General features: G+C 39.1%; 1 protein-coding gene across 5 annotated transcripts in view; it reads right to left on the bottom strand.

Moving 5' to 3' along the window:
• Window positions 1-21,034, bottom strand: part of AFG2A (AAA ATPase AFG2A) — a 148,668-nt gene that overhangs the window by 20,875 nt on the left and 106,759 nt on the right. For all 5 annotated transcript variants that reach the window (XM_028744673.2, XM_028744674.2, XM_028744670.2 and 2 more), the window contains one exon: window positions 9,367-9,531. In XM_028744673.2, the coding sequence (XP_028600506.2) occupies window positions 9,367-9,531 (165 nt within the window). The remainder of the gene's footprint in view (window positions 1-9,366; window positions 9,532-21,034) is intronic.

Here is a 21,034-nt window from a genome sequence, read left to right as displayed (position 1 = left end):
TAAACTAGCTGGCGTAGTTTATCACATATCAGAGGACCTCAGGGTAGTTTGCATAATTTTCCACATACTCATTTAATCCCAACAACAACCCTGTGAGGTAGGTTAGGCTGAGAGGCAGTGAATAGCCCAAGGCCACCCAGTGAGATTAATGGCTAAGTGAGAATTTGAGCCTTGGTCTCCCAAGTCCCTAGTTCAGCACTCTATTACACTGCACTGGCTCTTATAATCTCATCCTTTAGAAGAAAGGTTAGTACACTGGTGTTTCAATGTGTGTGTTTGACTGCACTTTACAGCTTGCCTGTCAACAAATGGTGCCAAAGCAAATTACAAAAAATGTCACAATTAAAACAGGTACAATTAACATTATAATAATAAAATAAAACCACAAAACAGCCCATAACTGTATGGCTTGATCACATGGCTTATTGTTTGATCTTGTTGAACTTTATTGCTTGAATAACATGAAATGATCTGTTTATTTTAATGAAGAGCCATAAATAAATACCTATGTGGCTTTCAGCTGACAGTGTCAACACATCCGTGAAAGGTAGAAGTATGAGAGCCCAGAATATGTAGAAGTTACTATCTTATACAAATATACATGTTTCTTTATATGCAGCACTTGGCCCTTGTGACTGGGAATTTCATTCAAACTAATAATCCATGTTTTTTTAAGCAAGCCAATACATATTTTTTAGCTTTGACTATACAATGAGGCTGAGACCCCCAAAGTCCCACTGATTTTATTATCCTTGTTTATTATTTGTACATTAGACTACCTCTAATGAGGAAGCCCAAGAGAACCGTTTGGTAATTTGGATGCAGAACAAAGCAACCTGATTTCTGATAAAGGGTGTGTGTGTGTTTGTGTGTGTGGGGGAGAGTAATGTAAATTGCTTAGAGCACATTACTAGAGCTTCCTTATAAGAATTTTTTAAATTAAGAATATGTCTTTTAGCCTATCACTAAAAAGCTTGGGATACCTTCTTTACAACTCCCAACAGCAGGTGCTTGACCAAGTGAATAACATACAAATAATGGTGCCTGTAGTCTATAACACGGAATAGTCCAAGACCAAGCAGTTTCCCAGAAACAATACTAAATCTTCATTTTTGTGTGGGCTTTTGGTTCTTGGTTTTAAAGTCAATATAGCACATATGTATGCTCTTGCTTGCTATCAAGCATATACTCTGCAAAGCTTGTACTTCCAGCACTATAAAAAGCGGCAAGTTTTCCTGATTATTTGGGTTACCTAATCTAGCATAACCATGATTTATAATCAGGTCCTTGTACCTAAAAAATCCCTGACAGAGACAAATTAATTTATAGCAGACCCTCTTCAAACTACAATACACACCCAGCACTTTGGGAGAGGGGATGGACAGACTGATTAACTAGGCCAAACTGGTACCCAGGAACTATCTATTGTAGGACCAAATTAGAAGGCAAAACGACAGACTACTGTTGTCACAATTTCTAGCTGAAGCCAGTCAAACATATCATCAATGATCTATCTATAGCACATCCTGAAAAATGATACTTCCCTTTCACAGGCCTTGAGTGGTAGCACCGTACTTGCTTACTGACAGCCCTCAATCTAAAACTGCTGCTCATCACCACCGCCAACAGGTCACATAACAGAGATATGGACCCAGGGACTATAGGAAAGAGATGTCATATTTGTCTACCTACTCTGGCATCAGGACCTTATAATATGCTCCACAGCATCGGGCATTTATTCACCTGATCATCTTCAGTGTAATATATGGATATTATTATTATTATTATTATTATTATTATTATTAACCTTTTCCACATATGGGATTCAAGGTGGCTTACATATAAAAATAAGAACTGCTAAGAGCATAGAAATAACAATAATTAAAAAACAATTAAACAAATATGACACCAGAAATGACAGTAATCTAAAACTGATGGGGGGTACATTTCAATCTCTCCTGGCAATGTGTTAAGTGGCTTTAGAGTGGCAATTTTGGAACAAAGGAACTTCAAAGGGCAACTGCAATGTGAAATCAATTGAATTCATCAAGAGGGTCAGTGGGCTCATTTGTGGGCTCAACTGAGACAAAGGATTATTAGCACATTGTGTGCGTTAATTGCATTATCAATACCAGGATGTATTGTGTTATCAAATGTTTTGTGAATTACCACTCTGCTTGTATAAAGCAGAGACAGTGATAATTACTCAATTTTCTCCATTTTATTTCCCTCAATTTTCTCCATTTTATTTCCCCATTTACAGTTTTCTCTTATAAACACGCCATATAGATAGATATTGGTATTGAGATACTGTAATTCAGGATAATACTTCATGCATCTGATGAAATTGGACTTATGTTGTAATAAATGTTACCAAAAAGCTCTTTGTAGTTTTCCCGACAGATATGTTTCCTAGAAAACGTTCAAGGAATGAGGCCCTACAAACTTCTGTATCATGCTTGTGCCACTGCAGATGACTTTACAGTTTTTCCTATTGATTAAATTTCAGCAAGGTAGACTTTGTTAAATTCATTGTTTTTCAGCAGGTACAATGTACACTTTTCTCTCTTTTTGCTTTTGTCTTTTTAAAGTTTGAAAGTTTAGTACAGATATGTTTGTACTAAACATAGGCAGTTAATTTAACTTTTCTTTCAATGATATTCCTTCTAGATCCTTTATCATACTTCTAGATTTCTTCTGAATTCTTTTCAGTTTAAGAGCATGTTTTTAACAGAACTGGGGTGCCCACATCTAAATAGTACTCCAGATGGGATCCCAGAATTGCCTAGCTGGATTTCCATTCTCTTTCTGAACTCTCTATTAAATATTCTATTACCTTCCACATAAAAATAAATTTGGTTACAGCAAAACCATCTCAACTGGCACACTGCCTTCAAGAGAAAAAATGGATTTCTATTGAACATGTTTATGTTCTGATTTGAATTGTTTTTACACATCAAATATAGCATGATTAGACACCGAAGCAGATCATTTTAAATCAAGTATCTATAATGATAATCTGTAAAGACAGATTGTGGGAAAGACCCCTGGTGCTATCAAGCTGGGCTGGATGGAAGCAGCTAGATGGCTGACTAGGGTGTTAGTTCAGCATAAACATCCTATCTAAATTAGCCTTCAGATAGTTACATAACCTTCAGGTAGTTATATAACCTAATGCCAACAAGAGAACCTAATGCCAACAAGAGTAAGAATGCAAAGCTCAGGAGTAACAGGATGTCAAGGAAGTGGTAGAGTCCACATAAAATTGCTCCTTTAAAAAAGGGGAGGATCTTTTTCTAAAAACCTTGAATTTAATAATGAATAATGCATGACTAAAAACTTAATTTAAAATAGTGTAAAATAACTGATGGGAAAGACTTTTCAAAATGAAGTCCCAAGAACTAAGGTTCCCACCACACCCATTTTTACACCTTGGCCATGCCCACTTTGACATGAGGACCCTGCAGAGTTGATCATGGGTTAATGTGGCTCTCAGTCTGAAAAAGGTTAGCCACCCCACCTACCCCCACAACATAAAAGTGCTGCATGCAGAAAGCACCAGGCATTTCACTATTTGCTACAAGAACTAAGATTACGTTAGTAACTATATTTTGAAGAGAGTAAAACTGCTCCCAAGGAGCATGCAAAATTCTCAAGGCTGACCAGTGTAATTTGATTTGGGTTTTTTTTTAATGAACTTGATAAAATAAATATTAAATCTGCAACTTACTTAAAAACAATTAAAAAACCAGCCTGAGAAAACAAACAATAGCAACTTCCGAAAGAGACCATTTCCTTCTAGAATTAGATTCCCAACTGCTTATAAACAGCAACATGTTTTTCCTTTACTGGGAACCACTGCTAAGTCAGAGGACAATAAAGAAGCATGGCCCCAGGGAAGACTGGGACGGGAGGGAGGGGGAAGGGGAAGCACAGCTGGATGATAGATTGCTACTTTCCGACTTTCTTTTGTAGCCTCTGCTAAGTGACAGCAGCTCCCGTGGTGCTGGCGACACACTTCCTTCTCCTACATTCTACACAGAAGAGTTTTTGACAACTTTATGTGAACAAATGGAGGACGGTGGGGAAGATGGAGGAGATATAAAATTAGTAAACAGCAAGTGAAGACCTGTGAAAATCCACTAATGTGTATCTCCTCCTTTGCAGTACAGTACTCATACCAATTCCATATTCTCAAGCACATGCAAATATGTGCACATGCATATATGCACCTGGTGGCTAAGCATATTCTCCAATAGGTTTCTTGACCAGGGGGGTAGGGCGTCCAGTTTTTTTAATAGTACGGAGTTCAATTAAACAATCTTATAGGGAAATCCCTCACCTTCTGGCCTGATTCTGCTAACTCAGAATCTGGACCAGGATACAAGGATGTGGTCTCATTTTGCCAGTTTTGGGCCATTCCCCCTCCAGGGCAAAGAACTCAGTTCAGTGTTTCTCTTGTCTTCAGGACTGGGGGGAAAGGGCAAGTGTATCCCCTCTCTCCTTCCTGGATAGCTGACTGCTGCCTCCTTCACCAGTGTGCATATAACTGGAAGAGGTTCACATAATTCCATTATTACTTGACACTAGTGGTGAGGCGTTCGGGGGGCAGGAAAGAAAAGTGGCGAGGCAGTCTCAGTTCTCTGCTGGCATCACACATGCATTCTACAGATACACATCAAGCAAGTTTATCAGCTTCCTATCCATTTCTTTATAGTACAATGACATGTCAGAAATTTGAGCTGTTGAATGTAAGATACATTCAAAAGCGCACCAAGGCCCACAAATTTCTTAATGCTTCATGTGTGAGAGAGGCTGACATAATGGATTATAATAAGTATTGTTATACTACATTTTTCATGTGCTAACTGTGTATGAACAGTCAAGGCTGTGTTGCAAATGTAACCGAGAGTGAGACAGTCTGAGGCCAAGTATGTTTACTTAGAAAGTCAATGGGGCTTTTCCCTAAAAAGATTGTAAGCTACTCCTGAACCAGAATGGAAATATGATACAGGGATACTTCTTTGGATGTTTGGGGGTGGGGGTTGTAGTTCCCAAAATAAAAGAATCCCCAGTGCTCAGCAACAGGCATGTTTGCCTATGAATTTTGCAAACAGGTTGTATTTTTCTCCTTTACTTTTATGAAACAAACAACGAAATGTAGTAGAACTCTGTGCAGAGTCATTTCCACTGGTAAAACTGTCTACATTTTCTTTACTGAATGTAAGAGGTGGTTTAAATCAGCAGCGTCCTTCCTCGCGACTTACATTTAATCAGATGTGCTTTAAGATTGAGATGAGAGTTGAGCTATGCTATACAGTACAATATGACTTTATGGCAACACAATGATGCTTTCCTGACATCAAATAAGCACATGGTACAGCATGAGTGAAAGTTGACCAGCATTTTGTTGTGCATGCTGTGTGCCACCCTTGTGAGTTATTGCTCGGCAAGGAAGATAAAATTTACACCAAGTCCTCTAGGTATAAGTGATAGATTTATAGTTTCTACTCACATTTAATGTCTCTTTGGTAAGCATGGTTATACGATATGCCATATAACATGATGCCAGCCTTGGCTCTCACACTATAAACTGTCTACCATAAAGTTAAGACTGTCTCACATCTTAATTTTCCATAAACATATGTACCTCAAAGAGATGCACTATACTAGAAAGCAGGATGTTTCAGTTTTTATTGTTCTCAGCAGAATGTTTCACACACATGTTCGACCTGTTCATGAGAGTTGTCTTTATAACTACTTCTGAATTTAAAAAGGAATTTGCTTCAGAATTGGAAGGAGGAGATGATAACTAGGCTCTGGTTTCCAGAAATGTTTAAATGCTAATTTCTTTCATAGAACTCTTATAATTTATTCTATATATTTCCTCCACAGTTCGAAGAGAAAAGATTTAGGACAAAGCAGATCAGTCGTCCTTTTAATTTGAAAAGAAAAATGATGTAATAAACTTCTTTTAAAAGTCAGATTTAGAATAAGGATCAGCATACGTGCTTATTAAAAGAAGGAATCAAGTCTCTATTCTGCCAAGACATGTTTCATCTAAACTCACCCTTTTATTGTAGATAATGTATGATAATTATAATTATATTATCCTTTCCGGATAAGAGAGTTTCCGAATGACAGAATTAGCAACCTGACATCTGTCAGGATTCACATGATTTCATTTTTACTTGCAACAAACAGTTCTTTAGGGCTTCGTGTGCAATTTTAATTACAACACCAGAAAGCAAATTAAGAAAGCCTATGCTGAGCTTTATAGAATAAGCAGCGCCAGTTTTATTAAGACAAATTCTGTGCAATTTAAAGCTGGAAATTACTAAGATGAAGCGATCCCTAAGAAACATACCACTTTCCCTAAAATATCCATTTTAAAAATACACTAAAAATATTTGGTTACTCAGGACTTCTCGACCCTGAACCTTGTGATTAAGCAAAGAACTACCCAACATAATCCTGTATCATTAACACTACTTCTAACCTTATTTGCAAGAATCTTTAGAAATTCTGAAGGCTGAAAGTAAGCTTAAAACTTCTGTTCATTGGCATAAGAACTATTACTTCATTTCAATTGCTGTTTCTGTGGACAGATGAAAGGGCGAGGAATGTAAAAATTAAACACTGTAAGGTGATTTATGCTTTCTACCTTTTCATTAGCTCATCATCTTCTCTAATGCTTGTTCCTTCAGTGGAAAGAAAAGGGGAACATTTGTGCTCAATATCCTGCTGCAGACTTGTTACATCAAATGTTCAACTCAAAGTTGATCAGAATAGGAGAACAAGGTTTCTCTCCCAAATGAAACTAGAGATTATAGGTAGCAAGGAAACTATTAACAGACACACTATGAGATACAGCTACTCCTCTGTTCGGAGGACTGAGGGTAGAATTGCCTGCCTCTGACTTCCATGGCAAGTTATTTCTTGTAAATAGGCTTTCTTGTCTAAGCTATGCAGCTATTACTTTTAAAAACTACTTTCAAAGCTAGTCAATGAAAAATCTAAACATGAGGCATAACTAGGATTTTCTTTTTCTGGGATAGATGGCAGTCTGCTTTGGATACTATGTTTCCTCACAATCTTTTCAGAAGAAAGCAACCTAAGTACAGTACAATATTGGACGAAGACTGTTTATTTGGGATGTCAGTTATATTGGTATTTTTTAAAAAACTGTTAAGCAAACAAATTAATTTTCAGCAAGTTCATGCTACTTGAATACATTATTCTAAAAAAACAACAACACCACAATCACCTCTTTACTAATTCCATAATATTTGATTATTCTGAAAAACTGCTTTCACTGAGCAAAATTTGGTAATCATTTCAGATAAATATTGACTGATTATCACTGTATACTCTCTTACTTACATGGATGTATCTGTGGAAGAATGGGAGGGGTTGCTGTTTATGACATATATGAAAAATGAAAAACAGTAAGGTGCATTAAAAATAATAGTTCAGCACTGCATGAATAGTAAAGTATTTGCACTGCTTAGAACCCCAGTGGGTTGCAATAATTCTGTTTTTTGCTATAAGTGGTTGCCATAAATCAAGTATCATGAAGTTATCAACTAAAGTGATTCCTTTTTGCTGTAAAATGTAAAATGGTAATGCAGGGAACTAGAGGTATAATGAGATAAAGCTTGTTAATGAAACTAGGCAATTGTCTGAAAAGCTCTTCTAAAATGCTCTAAGAAATGGCTATTGTGGTTTTCATATACTGTAAACATACACACACATATAAATATTGTGTTATATATAAATCTAGTGAGACAATTCCTGGGTGTTAGTCGCAGATCTATTGGCCTCTGTCACCAACTCTGAACAACAAATGGTAAGGTCAATCAGTACATATATACCATATGCACACACATTAAATATAGATCTACCCACTCACTGTGATCACCGGATAAAGCCCTCTTGGTTGTTCCTTGTCCTGCGAATAGTCATATTATGACCACCTGATGACAAGCTTTCTTTGTGGTGGCCCCCTTATGGAATGGTCTCTCCTGGATATCTGGCAGGTGCCAATAGTACAGATACTATATTCGCTAGTAAAAAAACTTATCTGTTCACTCTGTCCTTCCTGGATCTTTTATATGTTATAGTCATTTTTATTGTTCCTTAGATAAGGCAGATGTAAATCTTTATACTCTAATGATGTTTAATGTGTTTTAGTGGATTATATTATTTTCTATATTATCTTGGTGACACCTGGTTTAAAGATGGATTTTGCATGATTTAAATAAAGAAATATGAAATCAGTCTAACGAGTAGGGATTTAATAATGGTAACTCGTCTGTTACTGCTGCATTGGTCATCTTTTCATTTTGTACATCACTGTAATCCAACAGACAGCTGTTCTCTCAGAGCACATCTACATATGACTGTCTCACGTTCTCAATTCAGTGGACAACCAGAATTATACAAAGCAGCTCTTGATAATACACATAGCACAAGTAGGGTGCCACAGGGTTCTGACCTGGGCCTGTTGCTGTTCAACGTCTTTATAAATGACTTGGATGAAGGAATTGAGGGGATGCTCATCAAATTTGCAGATGACACCAAACTGGGAGGGGTAGCTAAGTATTTTCTTGATTGGGTCAAAATTATTAACCACTTGCACAGCATAAATTAACATGAAACTCATGTGGAAATCATCGTTTGCTATGGTCCTTGATCTTTCAGCGCAAATCACAACACGCACACATTATTTATGTAATCTGCACACAGGTATCACAGTGCTACACAGAAATGCTTTCACTATAGCTTTTGGTTCTTGTTTTTAAAATGTGTGACGAATTTCTACAGGCGTACCTAGGGTCCCTTGTATCATTGGCAAGGAGCTGTATCGGCGCCGTCACCCCAGAAATAAATCAATAGCCACCTTAGAAATTACTATTTTATGTGATCCAGCTACTCAAAGTGTTTGCAATGCAGACAAGGTGAAGAGGAAGGGCAAAAGAATTTGCATGTCTTTGTGCCACAGTGCATGGAGGTTGGGAAACTTCTCCCGTATTTGATCTCGCCCTGACAGCGGTGGCACAATACCACACACATACTGTATACATCATACATGCCATAGTCTGATAGGTGATTTTTGCATGCCATCCCTCCACAGCCAGTTCCACCAACTGCTAGGTATGCTTCTGATGTAGATTAGAAAGACGGATCTGACCAGCTGACTGCACGGCCTTGACAGCAATTTGTTCCTCTGTATGTAAAATGCCATTTCACTTATGATGTTATGAGGAGGAACACAAACAAGATGGTAAAACACAATTACAGGAAATCAAACATATAGTAATAATTATTAGGATTTCACATTTTCATATGGCACTGCGTTCTTACCTCTGCTCCTGAATACTTCTGTGTTTGGTGGACAAGCTCATCCATGTGGACCTCCTCAGACACAGGCATGGCAGAAAACTGGATTTTAAATATTTCTTTACGAGTAGCTGCATCAGGAAGAGGCACGTATATGATTCTGTCAATTCGACCAGGTCGCATCAAAGCCTAAAGTGATTTAAAAAAAATAATTTATTGGATCAGAAGGAAGCTGACAAAGAAAATGACTTACAGAATTATTTTCCTCTGATTAATTGTTACAGCAGCTTTTTGACATAGGAATTAACATTGCAAAAGTTACATAAGATATAATGCGCAAGTGGCCACTGAGTTTCCGAAATGCATAACAGGAAGCTGATTTGCACAGCGGCTTTCTAGTACATATACTGAGAGCAAAACAGACACCTATAATTTGCATTCATCTTTATGTGCCTTTTCTAATATTTGCATCAGGTAAGTAACACAGGAGGAAGTAATAATTGTAACACCTACCACAGGGTTCCTGCTAAAAAATGCAGCCCATGCCACTTTCTCCATAACATATAGGCCCAATTATTTCTTTGATTGTTAAAAATTATCTGAGCCAGTTTTCAGAGGTAAAGAAAAATGTAAACAAACACGAATTTATTTGCATACAGTATAAAACAATAAAGAATAAAATAGTACCATAAGTAAAAACAAAAGAGGCAGTCAAAATACCAAAGAGACGACCTACTGATCAACTTTAAAACTTGCCTCGGTAAATAAATGAGTTTTGACATGGTGTCACCACAAGGTGCATGTCACCGTCCCTACTTAACATTGCAGACTGCTGCTAGCTGGAAGTGCACAAAGCATGATGGATGTTTCCCCACTCCCGTGCAGTGACTTCTTATGAACACCAATCCTCATTGAACCAAGGCCCAGTACTAATGAACTCCCAGTGACACAAGAGTTGCTGCGACACTGTTCCGTCCTTGGAAACCCCAGACAGGTGATGCTCACACAAGGAGGAATTGCAGCACCATCATATCTAGCATGCTTGTGTTCACAGGATACAACCATGTTGCAGTAGCTCTCTTGTTGCTGTAATAAAATGAATAGGGAGCCTTAGGCCATATATTTAAAGTATTCTTATGCCACTCTTAAAACAGTCATGGCTCCCCATGCTGAAAGCTGATAGGAGATCCCTCCCAAAACTGCTATTCCATGCACCATTAACCAACTACAGCTCCCAGGTATTTTTTTGGGTGAAGCCAAGACTCTTGTAAGAGTAGTACAAGTGTGGTTTAAAGGTATGGTTTGAATATTACCTTAGTTGTCAAAAGAAGTGCAGCTTATGGGCCATCATGTATTGGACAATGCACATCAGACAATATACACAATACACATGATATCCTTTTAACTATGTTTAACCTTGTGGAACTGACCCCACAGTGATGGCACAATTGTCTGAATCCTTCCTTATTAAACTTTATAAACAATATGAAAAAATATGTTTTAATTTGCTGATAAATATTGCCATCTTGTTAAAAAACAAACAACCCCACATCCACAACAGCTTGCATGCAAATTCAGAATTTTAAACACATTTTCAGCTGGATGTGTTTAAGGCACAGCACGTAACCCAAGTTGTTTTTTATGTTATAGTTTTCCCTTGGGCAGTGTAGTTTGAGTTCCAGTTGACTAGAGATATTGCACGGTTGTCCTGGGCTCTCAGCCAATAAGACTTTTCCCAGCCTGATCATGTCAGTGAAAGTCACGCTGAAAAATAGTAGGAAGAAGCTTTCCTTCCTGCACAGCATTGATCAAGTTAACACCCTTCCTAGTTTCTTTAAAAAGACTTTTGTGAGTACTCTGGGGTGGAAAAAATGTATTGTGCATGCTAAGAGATGTCCTGTTATTTTTAAAACAAAAGCGCACATATTCTCAGCTAAGGAAACTATACAGCAAGTTCAGTGCAGCCGCCCAAAGGATCATCAGAGTGTTTCCTTAAAGTCTCAACAAGCTAGGAGATATAACTGCCAGCTCATTGTTCAGTCAAGTCACATTTATATCAGGATGCTGCCTTGGAATTTTTAAAATTTTGGCACGCATCCAGTATCCCTTTAGGTGCACGCAGTAGGCATGCACGCTTTTTAAAAAACATCAGCAGCAATTCAACATGGCTTATGGCAAAGGCTATTACACTCTCCTGCTTCACTCTCTTAAGATTTCTGAATATAATTGTGGGGCGGGGGCAGGTTTGTGTGCACACATTTTGTTTTGCATAGCATCTAAACTTGAAGGTGTTAAGTTGTGGGTGAACATATCAGACGACACAGCGATTCTTCAAACAGCTCTTCTTTATTCACAGGCCAGAACTGAACTGAACTGAAGGGTTCAGCCAGCCTGCTTATATAGAGCTCCACTAGAACGCAACAGTAAATAGGGACCGCTTATTAGCGGGAAGGTAAACAGCGTTTCCGTGTGCGGCTCTGGCTCGCCAGAGCAGCGATGTCATGCTGGCCGCGTGACCCGGAAGTGTCTCCGGACAGCGCTGGCCCCCGGCCTCTTGAGTGAGATGGGCGCACAACCCTAGAGTCTGGCAAGACTGGCCCGTACGGGCAGGGGTACCTTTACCTTTACCTTAGAACGCAACAGTAACCACTTTCTGTAACTATCCAATCACTGAACGTCACTTTCAATCCCTTATTTGCATATATTGACCTGAGTGAAAACTATCTACAGTATCCCCCTGCTGGCCCAGGGTGAGAACTTCAGTACATAACAGAAGGATTGGGGGGAGGGTCACTGAATAGCTTTTATTTTCCTTTTCAGGGGGGAAATTGTTGTCTTTCACCCTCCTCCTTTCCCAGATACTTATAAAAGGATATGGACGGAAGCAGCAGTGCCCGCTGAGTAGAAATCAGGGTGAGCCACAGTAGGTGGAGCCTGATTTAATGAGAGGCAGAGCAAACTAATTCTAGTCTTCTCCCCAAGACTTGTTGAGGTTGGTGAGGCAGTGGCCCCCCCCCAATGGATCAGCCTCTATTGGAAGGGATGGAGCATTCCAATTCCAAATCCAGTACAGTACAGATACTAACTGGAATAAAAAGAAAATCCACTTTGAAGGCTTGTTGAAGGAGTAAAGTCAATAGGCGCTGAAAAGACAAGGGAGATAAATGGCACCCGCCTTAAATCTAATGGGAGGGAGTTCCAAAGACACTGCCACACCCTGATGCTGACATAGTGCAGAACAGACCTCTTGATAGGATGGTATCTCCAGGATTCCCTCTCCTTTAGAAGGCAGTGATCAATTGGGTATATAAGGGATGAGATGATCTTTCAAGTATCTTTTATATTGAGGAGTACAAAATATTTATAAGAAAACATATTTTGGGCCTCCCAACTATGTTCCAGATTTAGAAGCTGGTTTATTTTCTTCCAGAGAACCCAATGGGAATAGCTGAGAACTGAGTCGGCTCCTATTTTCTTGATCCCATTTTTTCATCTGTTTAATTGCTCTGTCTCCTTGCTTAGTAAGAGCCAAACAACACACCATGTTGGGGTTCCACAGTTAATATATTAAACGCAATTTTGCTATGCTAATTAACAAGTTCTAATTTTGACGAGGGGTGGGACGCGGGTGGCGCTGTGGGACGCGGGTGGCGCTGTGGGTTAAAGCCTCAGCGACTAGGACTTGCCGATCGAAAGGTCGGCGGTTCGAATCCCCGCGGCGGGGTGCGCTCCCGTCGCTCGGTCCCAGCGCCTGCCAACCTAACAGTTTGAAAGCACCCTCGGGTGCAAGTAGATAAACAGGGACCACTTATCAGCGGGAAGGTAAACGGCGTTCCGTGTGCTGCGCTGGCTCACCAGATGCAGCTTGTCACGCTGGCCACGTGACCCGGAAGTGTCTCCGGACAGCGCTGGCTCCCGGCCTATAGAGTGAGATGAGCGCACAACCCTAGAGTCTGTCAAGACTGGCCCGTATGGGCAGGGGTACCTTTACCTTTACCTTTTAATTTTGACGAGAGCCATGATGTGATTGGCGTGTGTGTGTGTGTGTGTGTGAGAGAGAGAGAGAGAGAGAGAGAGAGCTTTTTGCTCCCATCATGATTACTTTACTTCAGTCCCCCGCTCAGCTGCTATTAGGCACAGAGGGGAAGATGCAAGAGCTGTAGCTCAGTTGTAGCGCATCTGCCCTGCATGCAGAAGGTTTCAGGCTCAATTCCCAGCATGTCTAGGTAGAGTAGAGAGCATCCCCTTTCTGAGACTCTGGAGAAGCTGCTGCCAGTCATTGTAGGTAAGTATGAGCTTGATCTACCAGTGCTCTGACTCTGTATAAGGCAGCTTCCTGTGTTTCTAACCCAGGTAATGTCTTTTGCTCCACAACTGATGGCAGCTCCAGAATATATATATATATATATATATATATATATATATATATATATAGAGAGAGAGAGAGAGAGAGAGAGAGAGAGATTCAGATCAGGGCTATGGCATGGGAAGAAATGCCCTTTCCTCATCATATACCCCTGGGGTGGCTTTTACGTTGCAACTCCCAAACAAGTAGTTTGTATGATGAGAATGTTAGGAGATTATGACCAATAGAGAGTGTTGGGAACTGACTATTTTAGACAGAGACAGGAATAGAATTATTTTAAAGAATCAGGCTGTACAACATTTCTGTCATGTCAGCCTTGCTCAAGACCTGAAGCATTGTGCAAACTGACAAGAAAAGACTTGATGTGTTTGACAGCAGGTGTTCGGGAAGAATCTGCAGTATCAAGTGGCAGTGCTTTTGTAAGGCACAGTCAACAAAGCAGAAACATTTTACATGGCTATTACCCAAAAGTATTAATAAAAGATTGGCCGGCGGGGGGTGGGGGTGGGGGGAGAAACAGGTGGCTTGATGTTCCTAGCAAGATTTGACAACTCAGAAGGAGTGGATATTTATCTGAAATGAGTCCAAGGAAGGGCAGATTGATGAGATCAATGTAAACAAATAACCACTATGGTGGATTTATGTGCATCCAATAGTTAAATGTGATTTGTTAATATTATTGCAAAGCAGGTTATCACAGTGGACCAGAAGAGTAAGGGTCACAAATCATGCACTTAGGAAAGGTCTCCAAGAGTTGGGTTTAAAGAAATAAACAGAGCTGGGGAAGAGACAAGAGTGCTACTTAAAACCCTAATGAAAATTGGCTGCAATCCTATGCATAGCTACCTAGGAGTATGCCCTGCTGAAAACAGAAGACTTATAGATATGTCTAGGATTTTGACGTTATGTTAATGGTGTGCTACTGCTGCTTCTCCTCTCCTGTAGCGTTATTTTGAAGGAGGAATGGTGAAGCACCTCTAACATCAAATAATGGATGAGTGAGGACTTATTATTTACTGATCTGGTATTAAGCAACAGCACACACAGGCTGGTGAAGCACAGCAGACAAGCAACAACTAACACAGATATGGGAAGGGTGAGAGTAAGAAAGAAGGTACAAATATCAAGGCACATATTAGACAGATGAGTTCTTCTTTTGCCCTTTCAGTGCCTGTTGAAGACATTCCTCTTTGAAAGAGCTGTTCCAAGTTGAGATTTTTGAAATACTATTCAGTATCTGTACTGGATTTGAACTGATTATATATGTGTATGTTGTTGTTGTTTTAAATTATGTTTTTGTGTGCGTAATCGTTTCAATTGTCTTTACAGACGCAAATGTTTTAACAATTTTTTTAAAAAATGCAATCATTCTATGTATTGTAAATGTGTATTATAAATTTCTTTGGGACAGCTCATGGGAAGAAATTCATAAATCAAATAAATAATAACATTCAAACAGAGGTGGTGGTGATGTCACTGAATCAACATGGCAAACTGGGAGCTTTCCTCCCAGCTCTGCAAAAACCTTTTGAAATGGCCTGAAAATGATGACGAAACCTGCCACAAGATTTAATACTGATTTGTTATAACCCAGAATGCTCAAGGTGCAAAGAAAATAGATAGTATCAACTACTCAATCATTAATTTAGCGCACAAGGCCTGGCAGCCCAAAGTGACTCTAACAACCTGATAATGGCACCAAAAACTCCCTAGGTTGTGGAAAGAAGATCTGGTGCTTTTCAAATGTATTTTTGAACAATTTAAGAAGGAAATGTCTGCTGACATTCAATCCATTAAAAGAAAAGGTAGAAAGCATGAAGAATTCCATTATAGAGATAGCAAAAACCACAAACAGCATTCAAACAGCATGCTAATGTTTCCTTTTTGAGTCAGATTAGGGTAGCCACCCCAAACTTAAGCCCCAGATGTTGTTTGACTACAACCGAAATCACTCTTTGAAGAGTCAATTTAACTAGAATAGGGCAGTTTTAATCATTTTAAGATAATACCGTATTTTTTGCTCTATAAGACTCACTTTTTCCCTCCTAAAAAGTAAGGGAAATGTGTGTGTGTCTTATGGAGAGACTGCAGGCTGCGCAGCTATCCCAGAAGCCAGAACAGCAAGAGGGATTGCTGCTTTCACTGCACAGCGATCCCTCTTGGTGTTCTGGCTTCTGAGATTCAGAATAATTTTTTTTCTTGTTTTCCTCCTCCAAAAACTAGGTGCGTCTTGTGGTCTGGTGTGTCTTATAGAGCGAAAAATACAGTACCAAGTGTGGAACAGTTTTAATAATTTTTAAAAATAATATTTTAATTAGTGAATTTTTATGTGCATTATTTATTCATAAAATATGCTGCTTAGTACAACAAAATCCAAGTTTACATAAAAACATTCAATCAACTTGAACTGAATGTTGAAAACAACATTAAATAAAACTGACTAAAAACAAGATAAAAACTATATATCAGAAAAAAACCCTGAACAGTGCACATATTCCTTGTTTTAATTTCTTGATCTGTTTGTGTATTATTTAGTAATTTATACATTTCTTTGAGTATTTTTTAATTATTTTGTAGAACTTCTTTATCTAGTTTTGATATTGTTTTCAAATCCTCTTTCCTTTATATCTTTCTCAAAAGTCGCTTTAAGTTGAAAATATCCCAACCAATTTATTCCCATCTTTTTTAATTCTTCTTATTCTTTTAATCTGGGATTTTCATTCACTTCTTCCACCAATTCTTTATATGTTGGCCATGATGTTTTTGCATTGTTTTTAAGTGTGGAGGTTACCTCTAGTGGGGAGATCCACCACAGAGTTTATTCTATAATTTTCTCCTTTGTTCTATAATTTTCTATAATTTTCTCCTTTGTTCTCTCGATACTTCAAACAAGGCCTTTCTCACTAAGTGGTTCGTAAATCTTTTGTGTACTTGTATTTTCCCATAAATTAAATAGCCATGCCATCCATAAATTTTATCCCAGCCTTCCAGTTCCAAAACCTCCGTATTTTTCAGTAACATCCACTCTTTCAACCAGCTCCAACATGCAGCTTCATAATATCTTCTTAAACCAGGAACTGACATTTTATTATTTTTTATATTCTGCTGGAAGCTGCCCAGAAACCCAGCCAGATGGGTGGGGTATAAACAAAATAATAATAATAATAATAATAATAATAATAATAATAATAATAATAATAATACTGTAATAATAATTCCACTAGTGCAACACCCATCCTTTGCCCCATTCATAGCACAGCACAACAGTAAAATAAAATAGACACATTGGATCAGCAGAAGTGTTGAATACTGTTGTGCACTGGTATACTGGTATCCACGTGTGCTATTGCCTGCTTAACACCAATAGCCTGCACAACAATCTCTCCTTCTTGCATTAACATAGTTACATTGGACCTCACCCTGAGTACAGGTAACTCACAACTTACATGCATTTAACTTGTGCACGTTCAGCTTTATGTGCTTGGTATAAATAAATAAATAAATAAATAAATAAATAAATAAATAGGTGTAGAAAGGGGGTGGGTGTCTGGGGGGAAACCACAGAGGCACCCACCCACCATTGAACTCAATGTGTTTTGACTATTCGTGATTTTGGCTTTAGACGCAATCCCCAGAATGTAACCCCTGAATAAGTTGAGAGTCGCCTCTATAGTAATGATGCAATCCTTTACCCATTTATCTGTGAGTAACTCCATTAAACTCCATTAGACTTACTTCTGAGAACATCTAAATAGGATTTCACTGTAAATTTCACTTCCCAGCCCTTGACTGCAGTTGTTGGCCAGATAACAAATCTATCCCTGACTTCTAGTAGAATTATTTTCAGTAAAGTTAAAATTAGCTGAAAGGGGGCCAGGGGAGGACTCGATTAACAGGTAATACCCTTTAAAAAGTTGCACATTTACATATGAGAGTCTTCTGGTCTCCAAGCAAAGAACCGCTAAGCCTCAGGAATGCTTTATTATTATTTTTTTTTAAAGCAACTTTTGAGGTGGGGGTTTAAAAGAACCCCTTTAAGAAAAGATAACAATTATATGTAATGAAACCTGGAACCAGACTCTTCTGGCAATTAATCACCCAGGAGCCGTTGCAATCCTGCAGGCTGTTTCTGACAGATTCCGAGTTCTTTACAGGAATCACCAGGGATAAGATGTGCCTGGGCTGGCTTCTGACAGCGACTGCTCATATATAAAGTGCTCAAATTTTAATAATAGGGGGAAAGATACATAGACACGCAATATGCATAAGTGTGTGTGCATGATCACGCACTAAAATTGTTATCCAAACTCCAGAACAACTGTTTAACTCATATTGGGCAAGATTTAATTTTTTTTAAAGAAATCTTTTCTTAGCAAAATACAGCTCTCCATCACTTAACAAAGATACTTCCTGTTTTCAAGCAGTTTGGAAGGCATGACTTCCAACCCAAATACTTAGTTTGGCAAGCTCTTACTGTGTTGATAGATGCTTTTATAACCACTTCATTCCACCTGAAGTTTCAGTACAAAAGCAGAGTCCTTCCACACACCCACTTTCTCCTTCTTGGGGTGGGGCAAGGGGGGAGAAGGAAATTGAAGGAATGTTATCACAGCAGTGCAATAATAGAGGTTACCTTAACACCAGCAATATGTGGACATGTACCTTCACAAAATGACACATTTGAAGGAGAAAAATGACATTATTTGCAGGTAAAGAATGAACAGCAGATCCTAGAGCAAATACAAGTATTCAAAGGAGGACTTGTGCACAGCCAATGACTTTAGGCTTGTAAATTAAGATGAGTTCACTGCATACAAACCCGTCTCCTGCTCAAGCACTGCTAGAACACAGGACTGTCTCCTCACAGAAGCAGAAAAGGTCTTTAATTAACACTTCTCTTTTCACAAATCCTTTTCTAATAAACACAGACACAATCAGAAACCATCAGCCTTCTTTCACTGATCATCTGCATCTCTCTGTTTTGCCCAATCTGAAATCAATGGGTTTGTGCCAGTAAATGAAGATGAGAATCAAAATGTGGTTTTAAAATCCCAGCTATAAACATATGACTAACTCATGTAAGTTTAAAAAACAAAACAGACAGCAGCCATTCTTGGCAATCCACTTGACTTGCTTTGTTTGGCTTCCTATGTTCTCATTCTCTCTCCCCACAACAAAGGAAGGAGAAAATATGTGATTCCTGCTTTTCTGAAGGAGTAAATTTACAGAGTAAACTTAGCTGAAGAACACAAGGAAGAGGAGGAAATACCAAGCAGATTACAGGGAAAGGCAGGTGATTTACAAGACGGAATAGCACTACAGGACAGAACCAAAATATGCCGAGAACTGTAAAGGTAAAGGACCCCTGACAGTTCAGTCCAGTCGTGAATGACTCTGTGGTTGTGGCACTCATCTCGCTTTACTGGCCGAGGGAGCTGACGTTTGTCCGCAGAGAGTTTTTCCAGGTCATGTGGCCAGCATGACTAAGCCACTTCTGGTGAAACCAGAGCAGCGCACGGAAACACTACGTATTTACCTTTCTGCCAGAGCGGTACCTATTTATCTACTTGCACTTTTTGGTGTGCTTTTGAACTGCTAGGTTGGCAGAAGCTGGGACCGAACAACGGGAGCTCACCCCGTTGCGGGGATGCAAACCGCCGACCTTCCAATCAGCAAGCCCAAGGCTCAGTGGTTTACACCACAGTGCCACCTGCAGAGAATGCAGAGAACTGTCGAAGGGGACAAACATTTGGAGTCTCACTACAGTGTGTTGTCCAGGAGAATTAGCCATCACTTGGTTACTGTTTACTCTTTGTACAGATTGGTAAAGGGGCAACCCCAAGTTCCTCTACTCCTGGTCTTCAAAAACAGTACTTTAGTTATGTCCTAACTAGATGCATCCATCAAAAGGGTGAACATTCAGGGTTTTGGCCCTAAAGTGGCTGTGGGAGAAAGGGAGCCCAATAATTTGGCATATGCTAGGCACAGCCAACGCATACTTGGACTACACATTGCTGTGTTGTTGGACTACAACTTCCCTTATCCTTGATCATGCTACCTGAGGATGATAGGAATTGTAATCCAAAAACATCTGGAGTCAACCATATGTTGCCTATCTCTGCATACACTCTTAAATCAAACTCCTTTTATGTTCAGCGACCAGACTAAATTCCAGAGAGACTTAATTTCCGCAATCCAACACATACATAACACACCACAGGGATTATTATTAAATGTGCTTGTACCTAGCAGGGTAGTCACATCTCCAAATGACTTGAAGTGGCACGTTTTTACAAGTCAACAGGGCCACTACTTGGGGGTAGCTAAGTCTAAAAAAAGACCCAGTTCTAACACTCATTTTCATTCTGTAACATAATTCTTCTGGGAATGGTACAAACACAGGAGCTGCTTGTCAACTGTTCCCTTCATCGCTGAATGATTCCAACAATGCTTTGCATGAGAATTGTCAATAAAACTACCTTGTGAATTGACCATAAGGTACACAGGCATGACATCATTTATAACTGGAAAGCCAAACATTGGGATGGGAACTGGCAGCCTTGAGACAAAGCTGTCCCCCAAAGGGGTTGGTCACTTGGACTCACAGTTGTTCAGCACAAAAGTGAAAGTAGAATGTGAAAGTACAGCAACTTTGGTGGAATCTTGTCTACCACTTTTTACCTGCTTGTAAAAGTGGCTCTCTGACAAAACTGGACACTTACAGAAGTCCCAACAAGTGTGTAAAACAGACACAGTTACCAGATTCCTGAAATACTTTTGGACTTTTTTTTTTAATAAAAAAGCTTCTAAATAGCAACTTCATCTCTTTCAGAGTATTGTTTGTGAAGGATAAAAACTTTCCAAATGGAAGCCTACTGAGGTCCAATCCAGACAGTACATTTTTTGTTCATGAGAACATTCTCACTGTCCCTGGGTATGTACTCCCATGGACAAATGTGATGAATAGACACAGCAATCAGACACAAAGTCAGCAAGTTTTTCTAGTTGCCAGGATCAGAGTGGTTACTGCTAATCACTCTGTTCACATACCTATGCTTGTCTACATTAGTTGGTGTTTGGGGACAATGAGAACTGTTTGCACGGGAAACAGCTGTGAAAGTCCTGAGATTTCTTCCAAGTCTCAAAATTATTTTCAAAGGCTATTTTGCACATGTGGGGAAATATTCCTACTTCAGGAAAAATGTGACTTTAAAATGTAGTTTGTATACATTGACTCCACTGACATTATAAGTTTTACAAATTAAAAGTATTAATAACAAAGGTCATCAAGACCTAAAATAAATGGAAGAGGAAGGAAATCCATGA

This window comes from Podarcis muralis, chromosome 9 (genome assembly GCF_964188315.1).
Source record: "Podarcis muralis chromosome 9, rPodMur119.hap1.1, whole genome shotgun sequence".
Classification (NCBI taxonomy): domain Eukaryota; kingdom Metazoa; phylum Chordata; class Lepidosauria; order Squamata; family Lacertidae; genus Podarcis; species Podarcis muralis.
This window is presented reverse-complemented; position numbering and strand designations above follow the sequence as displayed.